Source organism: Lucilia cuprina, chromosome 4 (genome assembly GCF_022045245.1).
Source record: "Lucilia cuprina isolate Lc7/37 chromosome 4, ASM2204524v1, whole genome shotgun sequence".
NCBI lineage: Eukaryota > Metazoa > Arthropoda > Insecta > Diptera > Calliphoridae > Lucilia > Lucilia cuprina.
Window position 1 is genome coordinate 62629186 of NC_060952.1, and position 27386 is coordinate 62656571.

General features: G+C 31.4%; 1 protein-coding gene across 1 annotated transcript; it reads left to right on the plus strand.

The window, feature by feature from the left end:
- The first annotated feature begins 2539 nt into the window (after positions 1-2539).
- Positions 2540-5606, plus strand: LOC111689370. Its single transcript, XM_046947859.1, has 4 exons — positions 2540-3275; positions 3495-4127; positions 4266-4541; positions 5248-5606. Exons 1-4 carry the CDS (start codon positions 2540-2542, stop codon positions 5604-5606), a joined length of 2004 nt encoding a protein of 667 aa, XP_046803815.1.
- Positions 5607-27386: the final 21780 nt, after the last annotated feature.

Consider the following 27386-nt stretch of genomic DNA (forward strand, 5'->3'; position numbering starts at 1 on the left):
ATTTATGTTCTCATTAAACATATTTGTGTTGAATTTCACCGCTATTGATACATCTCTTAGCGATAAAGTTATTATCTGAAGGGGGCATTATAATAGGGATAGGAGAAAACGTGAACCGATATTCTTACTTTCAATAAGGATCGATCCTTATAAAATTTTATAAGGAGATTTTGGCTCGCACGAAACTTGTGTATGTAGAATTTTGTAGTAATGAGCGTTGAATTCGTTGTCTAAAGGGCACCTTATTAGGGGGTTATATAATAATTGACTCATCCTCATAAAATTTAAGAAAATGATTTTAGTTCCCATAAAATTTTTATATGTCAAATATTATTGTTATATATATGCTTCCTAAGGTAGATATGAGCATTAAAGTCGTTTTCTGAAAGGGACCTTATAGATGGTATATGGTCAATTATGGATAGGGTCAATTATCCTTATAAAATTCTACAAAGAGATTTATGAGACCATAAAACATGTTTGTGCCGAATTTCACCGCTATTGATGCTTCTGTTAGTCAGATGTGAGCGATAAAGTCATTTTCTGAAGGGTACGTTGTATGGGGGGTAGGGTCACTTATGGACCGATCCTTATGAAATTCTATGAAAAGATTTATGTCGCTATAAAACATGTTTGTGTCGAATTTCACTGCTATTGATGCTTCTCTTAGCCAGTTATTGGCGATAAAGTCATTTTCTGAAGGGGACTTTATATGGGGGGGTAGGGTCAATTATGTACCGATCCTTATAAAATTCTACAAAGAGATTTATGTCACCATAAAACATGTTTGTGCCGAATTACACCGCTATTGATGCTTCTGTTAGTCAGTTGTGAACGATAAAGTCATTTTCTGAAGGGTACTTTGTATGGGGGGTAGGGTTAATTATGGACCGATCCTTATGAAATTCTATGAAAAGATTTATGTCCCCATAAAACATGTTTGTGCCGAATTACAGCGCTATTGATGCTTTTGTTAGTCAGTTATTGGCGATAATATCATTTTCTAAAGGGGGGCTTATATGAGGGCTAGGCGAAATCGTGGACCGATATTTCCCATTTTCAATACCAAACAAACTGGATCAACTATAAGTATCTGTGCAAAATTTCAGCTCGCTAGCTACTTCCGTTTGGACTCTATCGTGTTTTCAACAGACAGACAGACAGACAGACGGACAGACGGACGGACATGGCTAGATCGTCTTAGAATCTAATAAGGACCCAGAATATATATACTTTTATGGGTCTTAGACGAATATTTCAATGTGTTACAAACGGAATGACAAAAACAATATACCCCCCATCTTTTTTGATGGTGGGTATAAAAAAGGAAACAACAAAACCGATATTTTTGAACACAACTTATTTACATATTTACATATGTATTGCAAATTATTTTTGTTTTAAAATTAAATTTTTTGGAATTAAGACAATTTGCTTTTCGTTGGAAGAATAGAATAGACTTAAATAAGCAATATGTTTTTATTAGCTAGATTTTAATAATTCTCTGAAAAAATACTTGTGGATGATGATAATACAAATTTGTTTATGAGAACTTTTCTTTCAGAGGCCTTAACATCTTGATAGAATAAACAAATTATTTGAATTTATGAATTTTTTTTTCAAGATTTGGAGAAAATTTTATAAATTTGTTTAAATAATGAATTATAATAATTATTTATACAAATTTTTTAATTTTTTATTATTAGTAGATTTAATTTTTTAGATTGGGAAACACTATATTTTTAATATTTTTTAACTTTTACCCCTTATATTTTCAATTTACCTCTAAAAATGTATGTATATAAACTAAACGACTTAAAGTCAAAGTAAGCAAAAAGAAAAACTTGCATTTCAGATAAACTTTGAACAAGTTTGCATATTTGCTCACTACTCTGCTGCTCTTTACAAATAATCAATAAAAAATGGCAAAAAGTTATATCAAACTAACATTTTTATACAAAAAAAAAAAATAATAAATAAAACTAAAAAAATAAGTAGTAAACTGCAAAAGAAAGTTTTTTTTTGAAAAAGACCAACAATCAATAAAGAAAACCAAGAAACAAGATAACAACTTGTTTATAAACATTTTGATTCAAACTGTTGTAAAAATATTTACTTAAAAAATCTTTAGAAAAAAACTACATGACCACTTCTTTTTTCTGTTCTCTTTTTGGAGGGAAAATCTCACTCTTCTCATCTCTCCTTTCTTCTGTTTTCTTCTGTTTTCTCCTTGTTCTTTATTAAAGGGAGTCACAATGGACCATTGGGTCTCCGAGTGGATGTATACATTGATATACAACCCTTTTAAACTAAACTAAACTAAACATATACGCGTACGTCGGGGTGACATCATAAATAAACCAAATAAAGTTATTGTGTGAGAATCATTAATACCGTTAGCTGCGTGAATAATTATTAAAATATAATATTCAAACTAATTAATCGGAGTTTTAATTAATTATGGTAGCGTTGAGAAATAAAAGAACCTATCTTAAGGGTACTGCTACTAGATTAGAGAACTTTCTTAACCAAGTTAATAATGAGCAAAAAAATTGATCGAGAATCCCTACAAGCTTGGGCAGAACATTGTGGTAAAGTATTATTCCCTTCGCTGGACAGTTTTATCACATTTATTAATAAAAGACGTGATGCTTTGGAACGTTTACCATCTACAAATAAACATTTACAAAAGAGTAAGTCGATTCGCACTTATACTAGCAACATGAAAAAGGGATGCGTTGTTTGTACCCAAACCCATTATCTCTCTTATTGCCCTACGTTTAATAGAGTTGATACGTCTTCTCGAATTGAAATAATAAAAGAGAAGAATTTGTGCTTTAACTGCCTGAAACCAAATCATCGAGTACAAAACTGTCCGTCAAGAATTACTTGTGAAGTTTGCCATGGTCATCATCACTCTTTAATACATTTGGAGCATAAGCCGCCAGCTAACTCTTCAACTAAGGTAAAAAAGCCAAAGGATGAACTAACAAAAAAGCCAGCTGCTGCTAATACAACATTCCTCATATCTGAGGATTCTTCGGTAAATTTATCAACATCATCTGAGGTAAATTATATAAATATGTTATTGCCAACTGCTAGGGTTGTGGTTAAAGATAATATGGGATATTATCAAAGCTGTAATATATTATTAGATTCCGGTTGTCAAAATACTTTAATTTCAGAAAAGTGTGCCCAAAGATTAAGCCTAGTAAGAAGCCCTTCTAAAATTTACGTAAGTGGACTGGCTAATATGAAGGCTGGAGCAACGAGAGGTAAAGTTCAACTTGAAGTCAAATTTGTACACAGTGAATAGATATTTTTTATGCAAGCTCATGTATTTAACAATTTAACTTCTAAATTACCATGTACAAATTTAATATTTAATTGCTGGGATGATTTTAAAAACCTACCATTAGCTGATAATAAATTTTATATACCTAAATATATTGAAATTATTATTGGATTTGATTACTTTTTCTAATTCATAAAAGAGGGCAGTATTTGTAAAAATGGTAATTTAGTTGCCCAAAATACAGCCTTCGGTTGGGTAGTGTGTAGTGGATGTTCGATGGAAGATTCCTTTGCCGTATTCTATACAATGAATTACTATAGTCCAGAAGAGGATATTAATCACTCATTACGTTTATTTTGGGAAATTGAAAGAGTCTGTTATAAAGAACCATCATTAACTAAGGATGATCAAAGGGCTGAAGATTATTATAGAGCTACGACACTGCGAGGCAAAAGATATTCAGTGAGATTGCCTTTCAAACATAAGCCCGAATTAGGAATTTCTTATAATGCTGCATTGAGAAGACTTCAAGCTTTGGGACGTAAGTTTAAATCTAACATTATTTTAAAGGATTCTTATTCTGAGTTTATGAGAGAATATCTTAATATGGGACATATGGAACTTATTCCAAAAGATGAGATAAATCGCCCTGCTCCCGAAATATATTATCTACCACACCATGCTGTGTTAAAAGATTTTAGTATTACTACAAAGGTACGTGTTGTTTTTGACGGTTCTAGTAAACCATCAAATGGGAAATCTCTAAATGACAATCTTCTAAAAGGTTCCATTTTGCAGCAAGATATAGTAGCTGTAATATTACGACATAGATGTAAAAAATATTGCTTTTCTGCTTATATAAAACAAATGTTTTTAATGATTGACGTTCAAAAATGTGACCGCGATTATCAGAGAATTTTGTGGAGAGAAGATTCTACTGATGAAATACAGCATTATAGACTCACTACAGTAACGTATGGTACCACACCCGCACCATATCTTTTAATACGTACACTTTTGACGTTGAGCGAAGATGAGCGTGAACATTTTCCCTTAGCTAGTGAAGCTTTAAAAACGAGTTTTTATCTTGATGATTGTATGGCTGGCTCCAATACAATAGAAGATGCTGCAAAACTAGCGGAACAGTTAAATGAGTTGCTTACGGCTGGCGGCTTTCAATTAAGAAAATTGGCTGCTAATAATAGCAATGTTCTAATAAAAATTCCCGAGAGTGATAAATTAGAGAGTATTATAAAAATCCCCACTGACATAACTATATGTCTACTTGGAGTTATTTGGAAACCTGCTATTGACTGCTTTTCATATAAAGTAAAGAATAAGGACTACTGCCTTGTGTCAAGGAAGAAAAAATTATTATCAGAAATTTCAAAAATCTTCTATCCACTATTTTAAGTTTAGATTGGGATGAACACCTTTCATCTGGTATTAAATCTGTAGCAGAGCAATTATTTTCTGAATTTCATTTTCTGAATAATATTAACATTCCTAGAATTATTTTCTTCACAGAGTCTATCGTCCCTTATCATGGCTTTTGTGATGCATCTAAAGCAGTATATGCAGCCGTCGTGTATTGCAGAAAAATATCAGCAGATGGTATAACTTCTACGAATATTGTTTGAATATTTAAAACCTGTGTTGTCGATAAAAGTGCTGGTCAGATAGTAAAACAGTATTGGCATGGTTATCTTCACATCCCCGTAAGTGGAAGACTTTCGTAGCTCATATTGGCTATATATTGGAAACCCACCTGAGGTCAAATGGAGGTATGTACCTACTTAATTAAATCCTGCTGATTGTGGTAGCAGAGGTGTTAGATCTAAATATATCTAGTCGAAGATGAAATGTGGTTTAAAGGTCCACTATTCCTACTACATGATTCTAGTGAGTGGCCAAAATCAATTAAAGACGTTATAACTGGAAGACTTTCGTAGCTCATAGAACTGGCTATATATTGGAATCCCTACCTGAGGTCAAATGGAGGTATGTACCTACTAAATTAAATCCTGCTGATTGTGCTAGCAGAGGTGTTAGATCTAGCTATATAGTCGAAGATAAAATGTGGTTTAAAGGTCCACCATTCCTTCTACATGATTCTAGTGAGTGGCCAAAATCAATTAAAGACGTTATAACTGATGAAGAGTTACATGTGGGTAAATTATTTGCATTTCATAATGCAACAACTTCCAAATCGGATGACACCCCTTTAGATGTTTGTGCTATTTTAAATAAAAGAATATCTAATTTTCAACGCATGATGATACAAATACCATCAGAACTTGGAATTTCTTGAAGTCATAAAAAATATTAAGAAAAACGTTCCTATAGCTAGCAAAAAGTTAGGAAGATTATCACCATTTCTGGATGAACACGGAATACTGCGTGTAGGTGGGAGACTTTCTAACGCTGATTTACCATATGATAGTCAACATCAAATCATTCTATCAAAGGATTGTCCTATCACATTTAAAAGTGTTCATGCGTGTAACTTGAGTAATATGTTTTCAACCCTACGACAGAAATATTGGATAGTTGGAGCTCGAGAACTAGTTAAACGTGTATATCGCTCGTGTAAAGTTTGCCATCGTTACAGTGCTAGATCTAATGATCAACTAATAGGAGACTTACCTAAATTTCGTGTAAACGCTGCCTATCCATTTTATGAAGTTGGGTGTGACTATGCAGGTCCCATTATGTATAAACTACATAATGGTCGTAAAGCACCTATTGTAAAGGCCTATGTAGCAGTATTTATTTGCCTAGTTACAAAGTCCATTCACCTGGAGCTAAGTTTCTGACCTAAGTTCTGATGCATTCTTAGCTGCATTAGACAGATTCTTTGCAAGAAGAGGACTTTGTGGACACATTCATAGTGACAATGGAACTAACTTTCAAGGAGCTGCTAAAAAACTTGGCGAAATTTACATATTGGTAAAGTGTTTTGAATTTAATACTAATGTTTCGAACATTTTGTCTTCTAAAGGTGTACAATGACATTTTATCCCGCCTTCTGCACCACCGCCAGCTTGGGAATCCACTGTGAAATTTATTTATTTATTAATTTATTTATTTATTTGGTGAATACAATACAACAAGATCAAGTCTTATATTAAAGTATTGGGTAGGAGAAGGCATACCTATTTACATATGTTACAACAAAAACAGTAAGATTACATACATATATATCATTAAATGTTCTAATAATACAGAGTAAAATTAGCTATAAAAAGATTAGCTATAAAGTATGAAGTATCATCTAAAGAGAACTATTGGTCAAGCTACTTTAAATTATGAGGAATTAACTACACTGTTAACAAGAATTGAAGCGCTATTGAATTCTAGACCATTGGTGCTAGCTGACTCCGATGATCTACTCTATATTACTCCTGGTAAATTTTTATTAAGACTATAGCAATTTTTATATAGACTATATAAAGACTGAAGCATCCACATTTAAACGTCCGATTACAAAATTATATCCCATACCAAATGAAAATTGAACTTCAATACCTCCGTTCAAGGCTGGCGGAATGTTCACGATGTTTTTATTTATTACTTTTGTTCATTTAATTCATATTGTATTTTTGTGCAATAATATTTTGTTTTAATATTTAAGAATCACCCTAATGTTCTTATTGTTTGTTATTTGCCTTTAAAAATAACGGTACAATATTGTTGATCTTTTCTTTAAGTAATTTTGTTACTAATGTTGTTGTTGTTAAATGCTTGTGTAATTTAAATCAAAGCATAAGAAATTTGTAATAGTATGATGAACAAGTGGTTTGACCACTTGTAATAAATGGGTTGCAGTTAAACGACCAAAAAAACTGCTTAATTCGCTAGTTCGCAAAGATTTTTAAATTTTTTCTTCTATAAAAAAAATTAAAAATTTTGCTTTATTTGCAAAATTATTCACAAATTTATATCAGATAGAACTTTTTTCAACGAAAATTTTGTTATAACACTCAGATAGAGAGCTTTTCATAGAAATATTTGATTTAATATCAATAAACATTATACATAATATAAACCAAATTGTTGAAAAAGCAACAGATTATAAGGTTTAGGTCCAAAATCAATGTTATATTGTTAAACACGGCACACAGTGGTATAGGAAAAAAGAGGGAAATAATTCGGTAACTTCTAAACGGTTAATCCGATTTTAATGAAATTTGGTATGCACAAAGAGGAGGTGTTGTCGAGTTTAGGTTTTGGACCTTATAGGCCAACCAGGGCCCCGGCGGGGGGTTTTAGGACACCTCGGCTATGTTAAATTTTTAAAACGATCCTATTTCTTCATTTGAGTTCCGATTTAAAAAAAATCGTATATAGAATCTCCTCATCGAGCACTATAAAAAATGTCGTCGTAGCAGTAAATTATCTCTTATAGTTTAGAAGATATTCGCATTTGAAAATTAAAGTTTTAAAATTTTTACCGTCCTTACTTTAGTTTTTTGATAATAGCGGGTCCAAATGTTCCTTGTTTCTTGTATATATTCTTTTAGATATCAGCTTTTATACATTTTAAGTTTTCAATGTATTGTGGAAGTGTACAACTCCAAAACATGCCTCGAAGAATCGCCATTTAATATGGTAGTATCAATATTTTTATATACCAATGACGTTCAGGCTGCATGCCACTATATCATTATGGTCTAACTCAAAAATATCCAAAAAATCACTCGATTATAATTTTTGTGTTTCGTATAATATGGTCTTATATGAAATACAAGAAAAATTCGTATACTTTTGTGAGGCGATTTTATGGACTTTTTTTAAAAAAAGTTAAATCAATTGAGGTAAATGTAATTTTTCAAAATTTTAAAGAGTGTGGGATTATACCTTAAGACTTTCTAGGCAATATAAAAAATTTAATTATTCATTTCACATCCAAAAATATTATTAAATTATGTTTCTTTTCAAGGTACAACCAAATTCGAATACTTATGTGAGACACAGTATATTAAATATCCAATCCTGAATGACTTCAACACTGTAACCTTATCATCATTTACATGCATCGCCCAACTTAACAACTGGAAAGAAGAAATATTTAGAAAGGAATTTGAAGCTTGGCTTACATCACCTTGGCAATGGATAATATATTTCTTCTCCAAGTAATTTTTGTCCAATAATAATATTACTTTATTAGAATATTGGACAAAGAATTACATTAATATTTTGTAAAACAAATACGAAACAAAAAGATCCCCTATAATGGAAACAAATCTTTTACCTCTTGTTGCAATTTATAAAAAAAATATATTTTGCAATGTTAACAAGTAAGTGTGTTATATTCGGCTTTGCCGAATCTTATATACCCACCATCAAATCACTTCCAAATAAATAAACTTTGATATTTTGAATATTTTATTATTATATATCGATACTAATGTAAACATCAGGGTAAAATTTGAAATAGTTGTCTTAATGGGGGTTCAACTATTGACAGTGAAGATTTCAATTCCCTATTTATTTAAAATTTTATAGTTCTACTTATATTTTAAAGCATTAAAGTCATTTTATTAAACGGATCTAACACAGGGTTAGGATCGGTTGATCCTCATGAAATATGATAGAGAGATTTTAGCTTAAAATTAGTTTATGTCAAATAGCATTGTATTCGTATTATCAGCCAGTTAACGTAATTTTATTAAGCTTACCTCTTAAAAATTGGAAGAGTGAATTCGGTTCCTATAGAACTTATCAGTGTCGAATTTCATCGCTGTACTCGCATTTTTAAACTAGTAATGAGCGTTAAAGTATTTTTCATATGGGGACCTTAAATGGAGGGTTGGTTAAATAGGGTTGGTTTAGGATCAATTATAGACCGATTACATAAAATTTGGTAGAGAGATTTTGGCTTGTATAAAATTTACATCTGTAAAATTTTATCGCTGTACTCGTACTTTTAAGCCAATAATGAGGGTTAAAGTAATTTTATGGAGGGTAGGGTCAATTACGGACCGATCCACATTAAATTTGGTGGAAAGATTTTGGCTCCTAAGATACTTATTTATGTCAAATTTCGCTATACTCGTATTTTTACGCCAATAATGAGCGTTGAACTAATCTGAAGGAAACCTTATATGGGGGGTAGAGTCAATTATGGGCCAATCCACATAAAATTTGGTAGAGAGGTTTTGGCTAGTATAAAACTTACTTTTGTTAAATTTTACCGCTATAGTCGCCAGTACTGAGCGTTAAAGTAATTTTATGGATAGGACATTATATGGGGGCAGGTTCAATTATGGACCGATCCACGTAAAATTCGCGAATTTCATCGCTATATTCGCAATCTAGTAATCTGCTTTTTAGTAATTTTCTAATGGGGACCTTATTAGGGGTAGGTTCAATTATGGTCCTATGTCCGCCATAATTCAGAATTTTATTTCAGACGTCAAAAAACTGACTTTTGCGAAATTTTGTGGTATTTGCTTCAGAAACAACGATTCTGTGAATGTTTGAAGGTCTTTATACAATATTCTGGGGGGTACACTTGTATGGGAGCTATGTGAAATCGCTGACCAATTTTGCCCATTTTCAATACTAAACATTTCTGATCAATAAAATATATTTTGGGAAAATTTCATCTCAATATCTCTTTTTTTGTGGACGCTATCGTACCAAAAACAGACAGACGGAAATAGCTAGATCGTCTTAGAATCTTACGAGGTCCCAGAATATATATATATATACTTTTTGGGGTATGCGAACAATATTTCGATGTGTTATACACAGAATGACAAAATCTATATACCTCCATCTTTTTTGATGGTGGTTATAAAAATATAATGTTTCCAGCATAGAATCACTCTAAAGTGAGTTATAGTTTTTTTTTTGAAGGAAACCTTATATCAAAGACAGATAATACCAATAAAAAATTTTTCAAAGAATTTCAGCTGTCTAGTTCGATTTATCGTGTTTTCAATAAACTGGACGGCTAGATCGTCTCAGAATCGAATATGTGTAACAAACGGAATGACAAATACAATACACCCCTCATCTTTTTTATGATGGGTATAAAACTTGTAAAGTAGCTGATTCACACATATTTCTCTACTTAATTTAAACATCGTATACATATTAATTAGGGAAGGAAGCCAAATCCCGAGATTTTCGGCATCGGGATAAATCCCGGGATTTGCTTCAAAATAATGTTTTTATTTTCTCTTTTAAGCCACAATTTTCATAAAATTGCCAATTACGACCTTATTTTATTTCTGATGTATGTAAAACAAAATTCAGCTCAGCTAGTTTTATACGTATTTGAAAGTTTTATTTTTGTAAAGTGGAATGATTCCATGCTCACACATCGAAATGTTGGTAATAGACCCAAAAAGTATACACATTCTATGTCTGTAAGTTGATAGTGCGAGTTAGAAGACACATTCTATTTGAGCTGCAAATTTGGACAAAAATGAGGCAAGAAGTCATAATAGGACCTCCCCCGAAAAAATAATACTATCAATACATTACAATATTTTGATGGTGGATATTTCATTTGTGTACATTCGAATACAAGTTTTATTTATCAAGATTCAATTCAAACTTTCTACAAATCTAAGATTAGCTTGATCTGAATGTATATAAAATTTTCAATAAATACTACGAATATGTTATGTTCCAAAAATAATATATATTTATGTAAAATTAAATTTTTTCAAAGGAAAATATTGATGTTCGAATAATTGAATTAGGTTCTGCTATAATTATAAATACCCATGGAACCGTATAAGGTTTTACGCCACTTTAGTGGTAGGGTATATTGGGTTTGTGCTGACGCGCAACAATATTGGTCTCACACTCACCTTAAAGTATACGAATCGGCTTAGAATCATTTTATGAAACGATTTACTCCGTCCGTCCGTGTAAACCTTGTAATCAAAATACCCAGCGCACAGTGGTATAGGAAAAAAAAATAGGGAAATAATTCGGTAACTTCTAAACGGTTAATCCGATTTTAATGAAATTTGGTATGCACAAACAGGTGTTGTCGAGTTTAGGTTTTGAATTTGGATCTTATAGGCCAACCAGGGGCCCGGCGGAGGGTCCTCAAATTAGGACACCACCTGTTAAATTTTTAAAACGATCCTATTTCTTCATTTGAGTTCCGATTTAGAATATATATAGAATCTCCTCATCGAGCACTATAATAAATTATCTCTTATAGTTTAGGAGATATTCGCATTTGAAAATTAAAATTTTAAAATTTTTACCGTCCGTTGATATTTGGAAGTATTCGACTCCAGGATAAAAAGCTTTTTGTAGGCCAATAAGCTTTAAGTATATAAAGGAATCCAAAACAACAACGCAAGATTTAATAAATCGTATTGAATCAGAAATTAAAAACTTGGAATCTATAACAATCGAAATAGAAAATTATTCGTTTAACATGTCACAATGATTGGTGGGATTGGTACTGCTACATATGTGGTGATAAAAAATCAGAATTTTCGAATATTTCCAAGCAAAGGTCAATAAATGAGGAAACATTACATGATCGCATACAATTTCTGGAACATTTTCTACATTAAGCATATGATTTAAAGTACAGAAACATACCGAAAATGCAAACAAAAGTGCAAATAACAATAAGGAGTTAATGGAAATGAGAGCCAGTGAGAAAAGAAGAATTCTCTGGCGATAAATAGCAAGCATAAAGTGAACGCAACAACATTTGGAGAGTATTCTACAAAAGTTTCTAAATTACTTTTGGAATTATATCCCCGGAAAGAAATGACACCTACAGTTCACAAGATATTATGTCATGGAAAGGTCATCATAGAACATAATATTCTGCCTTTAGGAGAGCTTACAGAAGAACACCAAGAATCAAGGAATAGAGACTTTAAGCATATTCATCAGTTTAGCTCAATGGAGTGTTCTAGGCAGTCTCAAAATGAAGATATTTTTAATAATCTGATTCTATCTTCTGATCCTGTTTTATCTACTATAAGGAAACGTTGGATTTGCTACAAAACGTTAGCATTTGAAAATATTCATGAATTTAAAGATTACTTTATCTTTTAGATATGGACTACTGTGATACCGATTATTTTACAAAATTATATTAATTTATAAAAAAATAAATAAAGACTATTTTTATATAAAATAAGTACTTGTTAATTTTTTAGGGATAAAGAATAAAAGATTAATCGTAAAAAGTGGCTGTAAAAATTCATATGGATGAAAATAATAGTACTAGGTAAATTCTCTAAAAGATGTTGAGTTTTCCCTAATTAATTTTTAACTTAAAAAACATTAGGTAGGCATGTTATATAAAATTAAAAAAAAAATCGCGGAATACTTTTTTTTAAATTAAAAAATGTTTTTTATTCAGTTTTTGCGAAGATACAAATTTTTCAAATTGCAATAAAATTTATTTATGAATATTTTTTGATGAAATTTTACAGTTAGGTAGATTTTTTACTCATAATCCAAAATTAAATAAATTTTCTTATTAGAAATCCCGGAATTCTCAAAAAAGTTTTAAAAAATCCTAAAAATGAGATTTTTTTGTTTTTTTGCTTATTATATCCATACCAGGAGCGGGGTTATCGAAACCCGTTACAAAATGATTAAAAACATATTGGGTCATATAAAACTGGTCACTATAATTTGATATCGACTATGCGATTTAAGAATTTTTGCTCAAAATTGAATTTTCCATAAAAATAGGGTTTTTTGGATGGACCCCCTCGGTATCAAAAATTTTTAGGTTTTGTTTCATTTATCAGTCATGTAAAATCAGCTTTCCAAAAAGCATAAATTCTATATACATCTTCTTAGAAACTTTTTAGATAACTTAAAAAGAAAAAGATACTTTTTTCCCAAAAAAATGGCAAAAATCTCCCTTTTTTAATTTTTTAAATTAAAATGCCTATAACTTTGGACTCAGTCGAAAATCGGGAATATTTGGACCCGCTATTATCAAAAGACTAAAGTAAGGACGGTAAAAATTTTAAAATTTTGATTTTCAAATGCGAATATCTCCTAAACTATAAGAGATAATTCACTGCTACGGCATTTTTTATAGTGCTCGATGAGGAGATTCTATATACGATTTTTTTTTAAATCGGAACTCAACCGTTTAGAAGTTACCGAATTATTTCCCTCTTTTTTTTCCTATACCACTGTGCACCGACGAAGCATATTATATTTAGCTATGTACATCCCACTGTCCGATCATTTATGGTTCCGGAGAGGAAGCCTATTGAAAAAAGTTAACATCGGTCCATTATTTCAACTATTCCCCTAGCCTTTATCACCCTGATGAATTTTATAATTGTAGGGCCTCATTTAACCCTAGCTCCTATAAAAAGCCCCCTTCAAAATTTTACTTTAATGTCCACAATTCTATTCAACAATAAATGTATGTATATCTGATGCAAGGGATAATTCAAATTAATTGTTTTATGATGAAAACCAATTCACATTTTACTTTTTCAACATATGTAGGGTATTATATGGTCGGCCTCTTCCGACTATAATTTCTTACTTTTTTATTTAGAAAGTATGTATTTAATAAGTTTAAGAAATTAGAAAGTATGTATTTAATAAGTTTAAGAAATTATGAAATTCTAAAAGTTTTTATTTAATACTATTTAAATTAAAGGGTTTTATAAACCCTTCGATCCTTTTTTTAAAATTCGAGGTAAAAAAGTGACTAAAATTGGTACTTTTAAAAAATATATATTTTTAATAAACTTTTGAGCGTCAAAAATAAACAAGTTTCTCAAATATTTAAAAATGAACTGGTACTGGTTTTAATCTTCAGTGGTAAACAGAAAAAATTTTAAACTGTATCCATCCACCACTTCTTTTTGGTATACTGATAATACTGATATTTTTTAAAAATGTTTCAATAAAAATGCCCTTACATCAATGATATTCGAAACCAAGTTATTTAATTTCAGTTTGAGCCTCTAACCACTTAGACTACATACGAACTTCCAATCGAAAAAATATTTATTTTAAACAATCCGTTTATATATCTTTCATCTTACTCAACAAATGGTGAATTCCAAATAAATTATAAATAAAAGTATTTATGTTACACTATAGTAGAGACAAATGCCTACAATCGAATTGTTTCCAACTTTATAAAAATTTTGTTTTTTAAGTTAAATTAATTTACTCTCTTTTATACACATTATATAGTATCTGTTGATATCACAATAAATTACAAAATCACAACAAAAAATTTGATTTTGACATAATTATTATAGTTTAAAATCCGCGTAGAATCTTTTTTACGCTAACCAAATGATCATGCAAATAATCAAAATTGAGAAGAAATATTTTTCGTTTATTACGAGTATGTCCCCCAGTCTGTTGAACTTTTTATTACGCTAAGCAAATGATCATACAAATAATCAAAAGCAAGAACAAGTTTTTTCTGTTTTTTTGATACCCTCCACACCATCTTGTCATTACGTTTGTAACATTAATAAGTTAAAGATTATCTAAAATTAGTATGAAATATTTTTCTCAGCATTAATTATTATGATTATCCAGCCAGAGAAATTATAAATATAAGTGGAGTTAAATTGGCCCATAGTATTGTTTCAATTAATAAAGACGGTGCATGTCTTTTTGGGGCCATATCCTACATTTTGTATGATTGCCAAATATTTGCAACAGAAATTCGTGAGGAAATTGTTACACATGTGGTAAATAATTGATAAAAATGACACACAATCCTGATAGAGACAACTATCCCAATATTTCGAATTACGTTAGCGAGATGACACTGATAGTTTTTCTGAACTGGTTGCTGCTATACAATTATATATAGAGGTTTACTACAATGGAGAACTTTATTTTTAACACGGCAATAATGGCAATCCGGTTAAAAGGTTGAAGTTTTCAGGAAATTTATCAAGAGGGCATTTTGATGTATATATTCCATGTGAAAAAACAATTGAATGATGCTGCAAAAACTTATGCAAAGTACATAGAGATGCTGTGGAAAAAATATTAGGAAAACAATCCAGAAGCTCATAGTGAAACAGTGGCGTTCTATCAGGGGAAGAATACAGAACAACACAGAGCAACTGCTATAATTTATCAGGTACAAAATCCAGAGCAACACAGAGCTTACAGTTAGAATCTTAAAATTTTGCATGAATAACTTTAACATTCATGTAAACATTTTGGGTAATAAATTGATGGACTACCCATGAGGGGAGCGGTACATCCCATATTAATTAAATACAAAAATTCGTTTATCTGGGAAACTAATAGAACTAAATTCTTAAAAATTTGCACGAAGTACCTTAATATTCATCTGAAAATTTTTAAGAAAAAAAGGGCGGACTTTCATCTGGGGAGTCTTGGAGCCGCAATATGAATAAAACAAAAATTCGTATATCTCAGAAACTATTAGAGCTAGAACCTTTAAATTTTACTTGAAGAAATTCATGAAATTCATCTGAACATTTAGAGTATAACGAGCGAATTTTAATGGGGACTTGACATCTCCCATATGAATAAAATACAAAATTTTGTTTATCTAGGAAAATTTAAAACTAGATTCATTAAATTTTGCATAAATTACTTTAATATTCATCTGATCATTTTGGAAAAAAGGCCGGACTTTCATCTGGGGAACTTGAAGTCCCCACATGAATTAAATAGAAAAAATCTTATATCTAAGAAACTATTAGAGCTAGAACCTTCAAAGTTTATATGAATAACTTTGACATTCATGTGAACATTTAGAAAATAACGGGCGCACTTTCAATGGGGGGCTTGGCACCACATATATGAATTAAATGAAAGAATTGAAACTGTTAGATTATTCAAATCTTTCATAGATAGATAGAAATTGGCGAACTTGCAATAATTTGCTTGGCATCACTCATATGTAACATATTATTAATCTAGAAAACTTATGTGTTCAATGTAAGGGTAAACCAAAAATATTATATATCCCAAGGCATTAGAAGAAGAATCATTTTTTAAGAATAAAAGTATATATTAATGATATGATACGTTAATAGAGAATTCCTTTATTTTTATGCAAATGGGTTCCATTGCATTTATTTCGTCTTTTAAATATTCCACTAAATCTTTTGTTGTTTTCCTTAACTCCTTTATATATTCAAATCCAATGGGTCTACAAAAATTTTTTGAACCCGGAGTTGTATTGATCCACATATCTTCAAATGAATTTCCGATGCTTGACGATGATGGATTAAGGGAATATGAACGAATTCGTAAAGGCACTGATGATGACAAATACACTTTTGTAGTCTGCTAATGACCGACTTCCACAAGCTTGTTTGTATTCTGGAAGTGCTGATAAACCGTCACATCCCCACTTACACATTAAGACAACATCACAGTTATGAATTTTCCTTAGTTGGTCTTCTGAAAAGTCTGACACAATTATTGATGCTGTGTTTTCGAGCAAAGATGATATATCAATACAAGCTTCCACATCATTAACAGCAATAGGTGATGGTACGATAGTTTGTTTTTTCCTGGATCGCCTTGTATGATGGTAATATATTGTGTCTTTTTTCATGCAGAGCTTTCCTTAATATTTGGTACTTATTTCGACTGAGTCCCAGTGCCAACATAAGCGCTATTGCTTCCTCTTCAATAAAATTTGATTGTGATGTTGGAGTTGGTATACTTTCCACCATTCGCAGTCATTGATATTTGTTATTAGTAAATGAATAGAAATTATCATTACTTGTATATTTTACCTACATGATCATAAACGAAACAGAACGAAATGATCTGTCGAAAAATTTAGGTAAAAATAGTTATAAATTTCTGAAAATTGAAGCATAATAGGATTTTTCAATTATAAGGATAAGCAAATAAATAGAAAATATGTAAATATAAGATTTAAATACATTCTGTCATATATAATACTAAAATATGGATAATATAAAATTAAAGGATACAGGTTTAAATGAACATATTTTTCAATGTAATTGAAATATACGCTTGAAAATTTTTGTAAAGAATCGAGAATTTCCACATCGTACTAAAAAAACATATTAACGATTAAGATATTTATGACTAAATTGTTGTAGCTATCTGCGACCCTATTAAAATTTTGATATAAATCATAGTTTTAGAAATTAAACAAATATGTAATATATGACAAAATCTTTATTTATGAACAAAACTCAATGAAATTTGCATCGCTTGTTAAATTTGTCATTTCAAATAACAAAATACAAAAAAAATTGAAAAGGTCAAAGGGCATCCCGCAATTCCCAAAAATAGGAATGAAAATCCCAAAAATGGGATTTTTTACATTTTTGTCCGTAGGGTCCACATTTCTTTTAGGGCTGGGAACATACTTTTGGAGTGAATAGAAAACATTTTGAGGTTTCCAAAACTGCTTTCAGTTTTCTGATCCCGGCTTTGGGATCATAGAACATGTCGCCCAAAGTTGAAGTTTTGATAAAAAATAGGTCATATTCGGAAGGACGCAGTGGCAACATTTGCAAAAAAATAGGACAAGTTTTTTACGCCAAAGCATTCTGCGTAAAGATACCTTTTAGAAAACTATAAAATTGTTATATGTTCTTAAAGAAAATTCCATTTTATTAATAAAAAAGTTAAGACACATTTTTGGCAAAAAAAAACGGCAAAAATCTAAAATGTTTTGAATTTTTAAATTAAAAACGTATATTTTTTGATCTGTAAATGATATTGATCTGAAATTTTTTGTATATTATTGGAAATTTTGTTGTCTAAATTTTTAAATGCCTATAACTCGGATATTATAAGAAATAAGTAGCTTTCAGAAAATATAAAAATCTTTGTATTTGGATGAAAAACAAAAAATGGCACGAGTTTAAAAATTTTACATGTCGTAGGTACCCTACTTTGAGGAGCCACAGCGCCTTCCCTGGGGAATCTGCAATGTTCATCTTCAAAACTTAAACTCGAAAACTCCTTGGCTACGCTCACTCCAAATTTTATCCCGATCGGATCAGCCGCTTAGAAATGCCAGATTTATTTCCAAAAAATTTCGATTCTGCCCCACTGTGCAGGGCCGAAAGACATTTTCCCGGCACTTTTCTTATGAAGGCTAGACTGGTTTCCGTACATTTGTCTCAGATATTCACTCCATGCTTGAAATTGAATCGCAGGATGTAAGGGAAACCTAGCTCTGCGATACCTAATTCCAATCGACCAATAAGTCTTAAGTCATTTTTACTTAAAACCTTGGAATAGATTGTCGATAGTATACTTAAAAGCAAATACTTAAAATTTAAGCAGCATGTTTATGTAAAGGATGATCGGTGGAAACCGCTTTAAAAAGAAGTTATCCATTACATAGTTTAATCCTTCGATAATAAACTATACTTACTGGCTGTATACATTTACATTGAAGACGTTTTGAAAAATGTGCACACCAATACTCTTATCCAATCCCTAGACCAGGTTTATGTTGACAAGGTGCCCCGCAGCTGGATCAACTACATGCTAAAAAACAGATGGAAAAAGGTGGTGTCATGTATAGTACATCAACCAAACTCTTTGTTGCTAGATATTCTACCTATTGAAACATATTAAGAATATGAAGAATTTGTGGGAAACTTTGAAACGCTGAATATGAATGTCATGGTCATGCGGAAAATTAGGGCAAATACCAGCACTAATCCTTTGTTACACGGATGGCTCTAAGTTGGGGGATAAAGTGGTCCTGGGGTTCTATATTGAAGACCCAGAAACATAAATATAACAGCAAATATAACACAAACTTTCAGGCAGAAGTCAGAGCAATAACATAATGTGTTAATTGGATTATAATAAATATAGCGCACACAGCCCTTAATATATTTACCGGGGTTCTATATTGAAGGCCCAGAAACAGAAATATAACAAACAGCAAAAATAACACAGGCAGAAGTCAGAGCAATAACAGAATGTGTTAAAAGAATTAGAATAAATTAATAAACAGCCCACAGTGGGGCAGAATGTATTTTTTTGGAAATAAATATGGCATTTCTAAACGGCTGATCCGATCAGGATAAAATTTGGCATGAGCTTAGCCAAGGAGTATTCGAGTTTAAGTTTTGAAGATGAACCCCGCAGATGCCCAAAATACAAAGATTTTTATATTTTCTGAAAGCGCACGAGATCTTGAAAAAACATGCTTGGACATACTACTTATCTCTTATAATATCCGAGTTATAGGCATTTAAAACTTTAGTGATACAAAATTTACCATACCTTGGTCCGCCTTTTTTTGAATACCGGGCGTAATTTTGGACCGAATGGGCGCAATTTTTTCTTGTTAGTTAGACAACAAAATTTCCAATAACATACAAAAAATTTCAGATCAATATCATTTACAGATCCAAAAATATACGTTTTTTAATTTAAAAATTCAAAAAATTTTAGATTTTTGCCGTTTTTTTGCCCAAAATGTGTCTTAACTCTTTTATTAATAAAATAAAATTTTCTTTAAGAATATATAACAATTTTATAGTTTTCTAAAAGGTATCTTTACGCAGAACGCTTTGGCGTAAAAAACTTGTCCTATTTTTTGAAAATGTTGCCACTGCGTCCTTCCGAATATGACCTATTTTTTATCAAAACTTCAACTTTGGGCGACATGTTCTAAAATCCCAAAGCTGGGATCAGAAAACTGAAAGCAGTTTTGGAAACCTCAATATGTTTTCTATTTACTCCAAAAGTATTTTCCCAGCCCTGAAAGAAATGTGGACCCTATGGGCAAAAATGTAAAAAATCCCATTTTTGGGATTTTCATTCCTATTTTTGGGAATTGCGGGATGCCCTTTGACCTTTTCAATTTTTTTTCGCAGATAGCTACAACAATTTAGTCCATATTTATCCCTTAATATCTTTTTTTAGTTAGATATGGAAATTCTCGACCCTTTACAAAAAATTTCAAGCCAATATCTCAATTACATTCAAAAATATGTTCATTTAAACCTGTGTCCTTTAATTTCATCTTTTTCATATTTTAGTATTAAATATGACAGAACATGTTTAAATCTTATATTTACCTATTTGCTATTTGTTTGCTTATCCTTATAATTGAAAGGTCCTATTATGCTTAAATTTTCAGAAATTTATAACTATTTTTTACCTAATTTGTTTGTGGGTAAAAATATATAGATAATGATAATTTCAATTCATTCACTAATAAGAAATATCAATGACTGAATTATATAGTAATATAGTCCTAAATGTTAATAGGTAGACAGTTCGTAATTTTTTACTTTGGAATACCTGTATCGGAAATGACAAGAATTGGTATATAAGTAAACTTCTCAGATTTTAAGTACCATATTTAATAAATCTACAATGAAGATTACATTAAAGTACGAAGAGTTGTGTTCCGTTTTATGGAGTGTATCTTCAAAAGGGCCAGAAAGAATTGAAGACATTTCAAATTATATAAAAAATTTAAAACTTTTTGATGTAAAAAGTAAGTCAGTGGATGGAAATCAATAGAAATTTCCATTAAAATTTTGTAGTTGGATGGAAACTACTACGGAAATCTCAACTTACAACACATCAGCAGGAGCGCCTTGCAAGTCATACGAAGACTTATGTTCAAGGTCAAAAAAAAGAGGGTCACACAAAAACTTTTTTCAATCTCAAATGAGGAAATTACTGATACATTTAACGAAATGCTGAAAAAGGAAAATCAACCTATGGATGCCGTACATATTGCCACTATTCTTCCTAATGCATCACCAAAACGACTTGAGCGAATTGTGGAAAGTAAACCAACTCCAACATCACAATCAAATTTTACTGAAGAGGAAGCAATAGCGCTTATGTTGGAACTGGGTCTCAGTCGAAATAAGTACCAAATATTAAGGAAAGCTCTGCATGAAAAAGGACACAATATATTACCATCATACAAGGCGATCCAGGAAAAAAAACAAACTACCATCACCTATTGCTGTTAATGATGTGGAAGCTTGTATTGATATATCATCTTTGCTCGAAAACACAGCATCAAGAATTGTGTCAGACTTTTCAGAAGACCAACTAAGGAAAATTCATAACTGTAATGTTGTCTTAATTTATGTCATCATTAGCGCCATTACGAATTCGTTCTTATTCCCTTAATCCATCATCGTCAAGCATCGGAAATTCATTTGAAGATATATGGATCAATACAACCCCGGGTTCAAAAAATTTTTGTAGACCCATTGGATTTAAATATATAAAGGAGTCAAAGAAAACAACAAAAGATTTAGTGGAATATTTAAAAGATGAAATAAATGCACTGGAGCCCATTTGCATAAAAATAAAAGAATTCTCTATTAACGTATCATAACAGCTAAGCTTAACAATGATTGATGGAAAGGTCAGCAATGCCATAACAGAAACTTCTTCCTTCTGGAGATGCTCAATATGTAATGAGAAAAAGTCGCAATTCTCAAATATAAACAAAAGCAGAAGTATTAATGAAGAAGTCCTGTCTTTCGGAATTTCACCACTTCATGTCAGAATACGATTTTTGGATTACTTTTTACACATAGCATACGACCTCAAATATAGAAGTGTGCCAGAGAATCTTACTAAATCAACAAAAAATAATGAAAAATTGAAAGAACTGAGAGCTGCGGAAAAAAGCAGAATCCAAGAAGAATCGAAGAGTTAACACTATTTTAATGGCACATAAAATTAATGGAAATCGATTTGGGGAATATACATCTGAAATTTCTAAATTACTTGTATCTCTGTATCCATGGAGGGAACTAACACCAACAGTACACAAAGTATTGTGTCATGGTCAAATAATAATTGAATCGAATATTCTTCCACTTGGAGAGTTAACAGAAGAAGCCCAGGAAGCGAGGAATCGAGATTTTAAGCATGTTCAACTTTTCAGCTCAAGAAAATGCTCCAGGCAATCACAGAATGAAGATATTTTTAATAGCTTACTTCTATCTTCTGATTCTGTTCTTTCAACTATGCGAAAAAGATGGATTTGTTATGAAACTCTATCATCTCAAAACGAGGAAGATTTAAAGGACTTATATTACCTTCTGGATATGTATACCGACATGACAGATTATTTTATAGAAAATAAATAGTGTTAGGAATTAACTATATAAGTAGGTTGTAAGAGTTAATTGTATTATGTTTAAGATAAACAGTTCAAATAAAAAAAGCTATTATACTAACTGATGATATTGTATTAAATTGTGTCTTATATTTCGGTGGGCGGGAAAGGTGGTTTGTGTGAGGTGATTTAGATGTTGTTGTGCGTGGCTCATATTAAAATTATATTTTTTATTGTATATACAATGTTATAGTTTTCAATAAAATAATTAACTAAATAATTTTTAAAAATTGTCCAAATATTTTATTCAACACCAAATGTATGTTCTGTCATACTTAATACTAAAATATGAAAAGGATGAAATTAAAGGACACAGGTTTAAATGAACATATTTTTGAATGTAATTGAGATATTGGCTTGAAATTTTTTGTAGAGGGTCGAGAATTTCCATATCTAACTAAAAAAAGATATTAAGGGATAAATATGGACTAAATTGTTGTAGCTATCTGCGACCCTATTAAAATTTTGATATAAATCATAGTTTTAGAAATTTAACAAATATGTAATATATGACAAAATCTTTATTTATGAACAAAACTCAATGAAATCTTCAACGCTTGTTAAAATTGTCATTTCAAATAAAAAAAATTGAAAAGGTCAAAGGGCATCCCGCAATTCCCAAAAATAGGAATGAAAATCCCAAAAATGGGATTTTTTACATGTTTACCCATAGGGTCCACATTTCTTTCAGGGCTGGGAAAATACTTTTGGAGTAAATAGAAAACATATTGAGGTTTCCAAAACTGCTTTCAGTTTTCTGATCCCAGCTTTGGGATTTTAGAACATGTCGCCCAAAGTTGAAGTTTTGATAAAAAATAGGTCATATTCGGAAGGACGCAGTGGCAACATTTTCAAAAAATAGGACAAGTTTTTTACGCCAAAGCGTTCTGCGTAAAGATACCTTTTAGAAAACTATAAAATTGTTATATATTCCCAAAGAAAATTTTATTTTATTAATAAAGGAGTTAAGACACATTTTGGGCAAAAAAACGGCAAAAATCTAAAATTTTTTGAATTTTTAAATTAAAAAACGTATATTTTTGGATCTGTAAATGATATTGATCTGAAATTTTTTGTATGTTATTGGAAATTTTGTTGTCTAACTAACAAGAAAAAATTGCGCCCATTCGGTCCAAAATTACGCCCGGTATTCAAAAAAAGGCGGACCAAGGTATGGTAAATTTTGTATCACTAAAGTTTTAAATGCCTATAACTCGGATATTATAAGAGATAAGTAGTATGTCCAAGCATGTTTTTTCAAGATCTCGTGCGCTTTCAGAAAATATAAAAATCTTTGTATTTTGGGGCATCTGCGGGGTTCATCTTCAAAACTTAAACTCGAATACTCCTTGGCTAAGCTCATGCCAAATTTTATCCTGATCGGATCAGCCGTTTAGAAATGCCATATTTATTTCCAAAAAAATACATTCTGCCCCACTGTGGGCTGTTTATTAATTTATTCTAATTCTTTTAACACATTCTGTTATTGCTCTGACTTCTGCCTGTGTTATTTTTGCTGTTTGTTATATTTCTGTTTCTGGGCCTTCAATATAGAACCCCGGTAAATATATTAAGGGCTGTGTGCGCTATATTTATTATAATCCAATTAACACATTATGTTATTGCTCTGACTTCTGCCTGAAAGTTTGTGTTATATTTGCTGTTATATTTATGTTTCTGGGTCTTCAATATAGAACCCCAGGACCACTTTATCCCCCAACTTAGAGCCATCCGTGTAACAAAGGATTAGTGCTGGTATTTGCCCTAATTTTCCGCATGACCATGACATTCATATTCAGCGTTTCAAAGTTTCCCACAAATTCTTCATATTCTTAAATATGTTTCAATAGGTAGAATATCTAGCAACAAAGAGTTTGGTTGATGTACTATACATGACACCACCTTTTTCCATCTGTTTTTTAGCATGTAGTTGATCCAGCTGCGGGGCACCTTGTCAACATAAACCTGGTCTAGGGATTGGATAAGAGTATTGGTGTGCACATTTTTCAAAACGTCTTCAATGTAAATGTATACAGCCAGTAAGTATAGTTTATTATCGAAGGATTAAACTATGTAATGGATAACTTCTTTTAAAGCGGTTTCCACCGATCATCCTTTACATAAACATGCTGCTTAAATTTTAAGTATTTGCTTTTAAGTATACTATCGACAATCTATTCCAAGGTTTTAAGTAAAAATGACTTAAGACTTATTGGTCGATTGGAATTAGGTATCGCAGAGCTAGGTTTCCCTTACATCCTGCGATTCAATTTCAAGCATGGAGTGAATATCTGAGACAAATGTACGGAAACCAGTCTAGCCTTCATAAGAAAAGTGCCGGGAAAATGTCTTTCGGCCCTGCACAGTGGGGCAGAATCGAAATTTTTTGGAAATAAATCTGGCATTTCTAAGCGGCTGATCCGATCGGGATAAAATTTGGAGTGAGCGTAGCCAAGGAGTTTTCGAGTTTAAGTTTTGAAGATGAACATTGCAGATTCCCCAGGGAAGGCGCTGTGGCTCTTCGGAAGGACGCAGTGGCAACATTTTCAAAAAATAGGACAAGTTTTTTACGCCAAAGCGTTCTGCGTAAAGATACCTTTTAGAAAACTATAAAATTGTTATATATTCCCAAAGAAAATTTTATTTTATTAATAAAGGAGTTAAGACACATTTTGGGCAAAAAAACGGCAAAAATCTAAAATTTTTTAAATTTTTAAATTAAAAAACGTATATTTTCGGATCTGTAAATGATATTGATCTGGAAATTTTGTTGTCTAACTAACAAGAAAAAATTGAGTCCATTTGGTCCAAAATTACGCCCGGTATTCAAAAAAAGGCGGACCAAAGTATGGAAAATTTTGTATCACTAAATTTTTAAATGCCTATAACTCGAATATTATAAGAGATAAGTAGTATGTCCAAGCAAGATCTCGTCGAGCGCTTTCAGAAAATATAAAAAACAAAAAATGGCATGAGTTTAAAAATTTTACATGTCGTAGGTACCCTTATTTGAGCCGCCACACCTCCGTCCCTGGGGCATCTGCGGGGTTCATCTTCAAAACTTAAACTCGAATGCTCCTTGGCTACGCTCATGCCAAATTTTATCCCGATCGGATCAGCCGTTTAGATATGCCAGATTTATTTCCAAAAAATTTCCATTCTGCCCCACTGTGCAGCCCTTAATATATTTGCGAAAGCCAGAGGGTAAATAGGGCGATATCAGGTGATAGAAGTAAATTAAAGACCGTATTGGATTGTAAGAAAGCTTTAACTGAATACTCTCCCATAGGTAAGGTTAACATCATATGAGTACCAGACCACTCGGGAGTAGTCAGCAACAAAGGATCTCGAGGTAGTTACCTTAACAAACACAAAACCATTCGACGCAAAAAAATGTGAATTAAAAATGTGGATGAGAGAATATCATAAGGTCTTTTGGAATAATGAAACGGTGGGTTGGACCACAAAGTGAAGTTATTTCGGAAGTGATGTTAACACTGATTGTAGATTTCGTAGGAATTACGTACAGGAAACTGAGTTTCTGAACTTATTTTTTTATGACAACCTTTAGTAATAATAAGAATGATAAATATGATATATAATTAGAAAAATATCATATTCTTATCACTTGCGCACTTGAAACCCACCCTTAAGGTACTATTAGACGATATGTATTTTACATATGTACTGTCAAAATTTCCATCTGTAAAAGTTGTACATATCGTCTGATACATATGGAACATTGCATATGTAAAACACATGTGAAAATAGATATGCCAATTTTTCGATTAGAGCGTGCTCTATTTTCGTGTGACAAAAAAACAGCTGTTTTTTGAAATTCAATTTAAAAAAATTTATAAAGAACAAAAAAGGTAAGTATTTTTAATTTTTAATAAACAAATTTACAATTTTATCAATTTTTACACTTTAAAAAGACAGCTTTGATTACATTTATAGGTTATATCATATGGAAAAAACAGACAGGTGTGATAGAAAAAATTATGAATCGTATGTTAAATAAAAATTTTGACATACATTTGGAATTACATATGGAAAAAAAGTGACAGTACATATGTAAAATACATGTCGTCTAATACCACCTTTAGATGGGGATATTAATTGATAAGATTTAATGCATAAAAAGAGTGCATCAGGTCTTATCTGAGTTCTAAGTTAGTTTTAAGATTTTGTTTAATAATTCTTAAATTATATATTCAAATGCTAAGTTGTTTAGATATGTGCGTCTGTCTGTTAAAAATAAGAAAAATAAATCATTCAAATTCACCAAAAATATTTATTGTTGTCTAAGTAATTTGGCAAGTGTAGAAATGTCAGTTCACAATTTCCAATATAAGCGGCATTTCTAAAAATGCGCATAACTGATTAAGAAATAAAGATATTTTTTTGAACAGTCCGTAATCGGTCATAGCACCTATTTAAGATGGTTACCTAAGTCCGATTTAAAAAAAGGAACAGACCTCCATCATTTATTATACCCACCATCAAAAAAGATGGGGGGTATATTGTTTTTTTATAATTGAGGATATATTGGGAATTTTACTTGTGTAGAAGAGCTGAGGAGGCTCTGAATACGGCCTTGAGCTGAGCATAACGGAAAGGGCTCAATGTTAACACGGCGAAGACGGAAATCTGTCTTTTCACAAGAACGACAAAAATTTCTACATATACTGAACCTTGCTTCCTGGGCAAGAAGAAACCGGTGGCAGACAAACTTAAGTACTTAGGTGTAGTACTTGACCGGAAATTAAAATGGAGACACCACATAAAGGATATGATCAACAAGGCACATCGGTGCTGGGCGATATTTAGGAGAACCATAGGGATGAAATGGGGTCTAAGTCCTACTATGACGAATTGGCTTTACAAAATTTACCAATTCTAGCTTATGCTTCAATAATCTGGTGTACTGCTTTGGACAAAAAGTGTAATATCAAACTACTACAGGGAGCTCAGCGTACA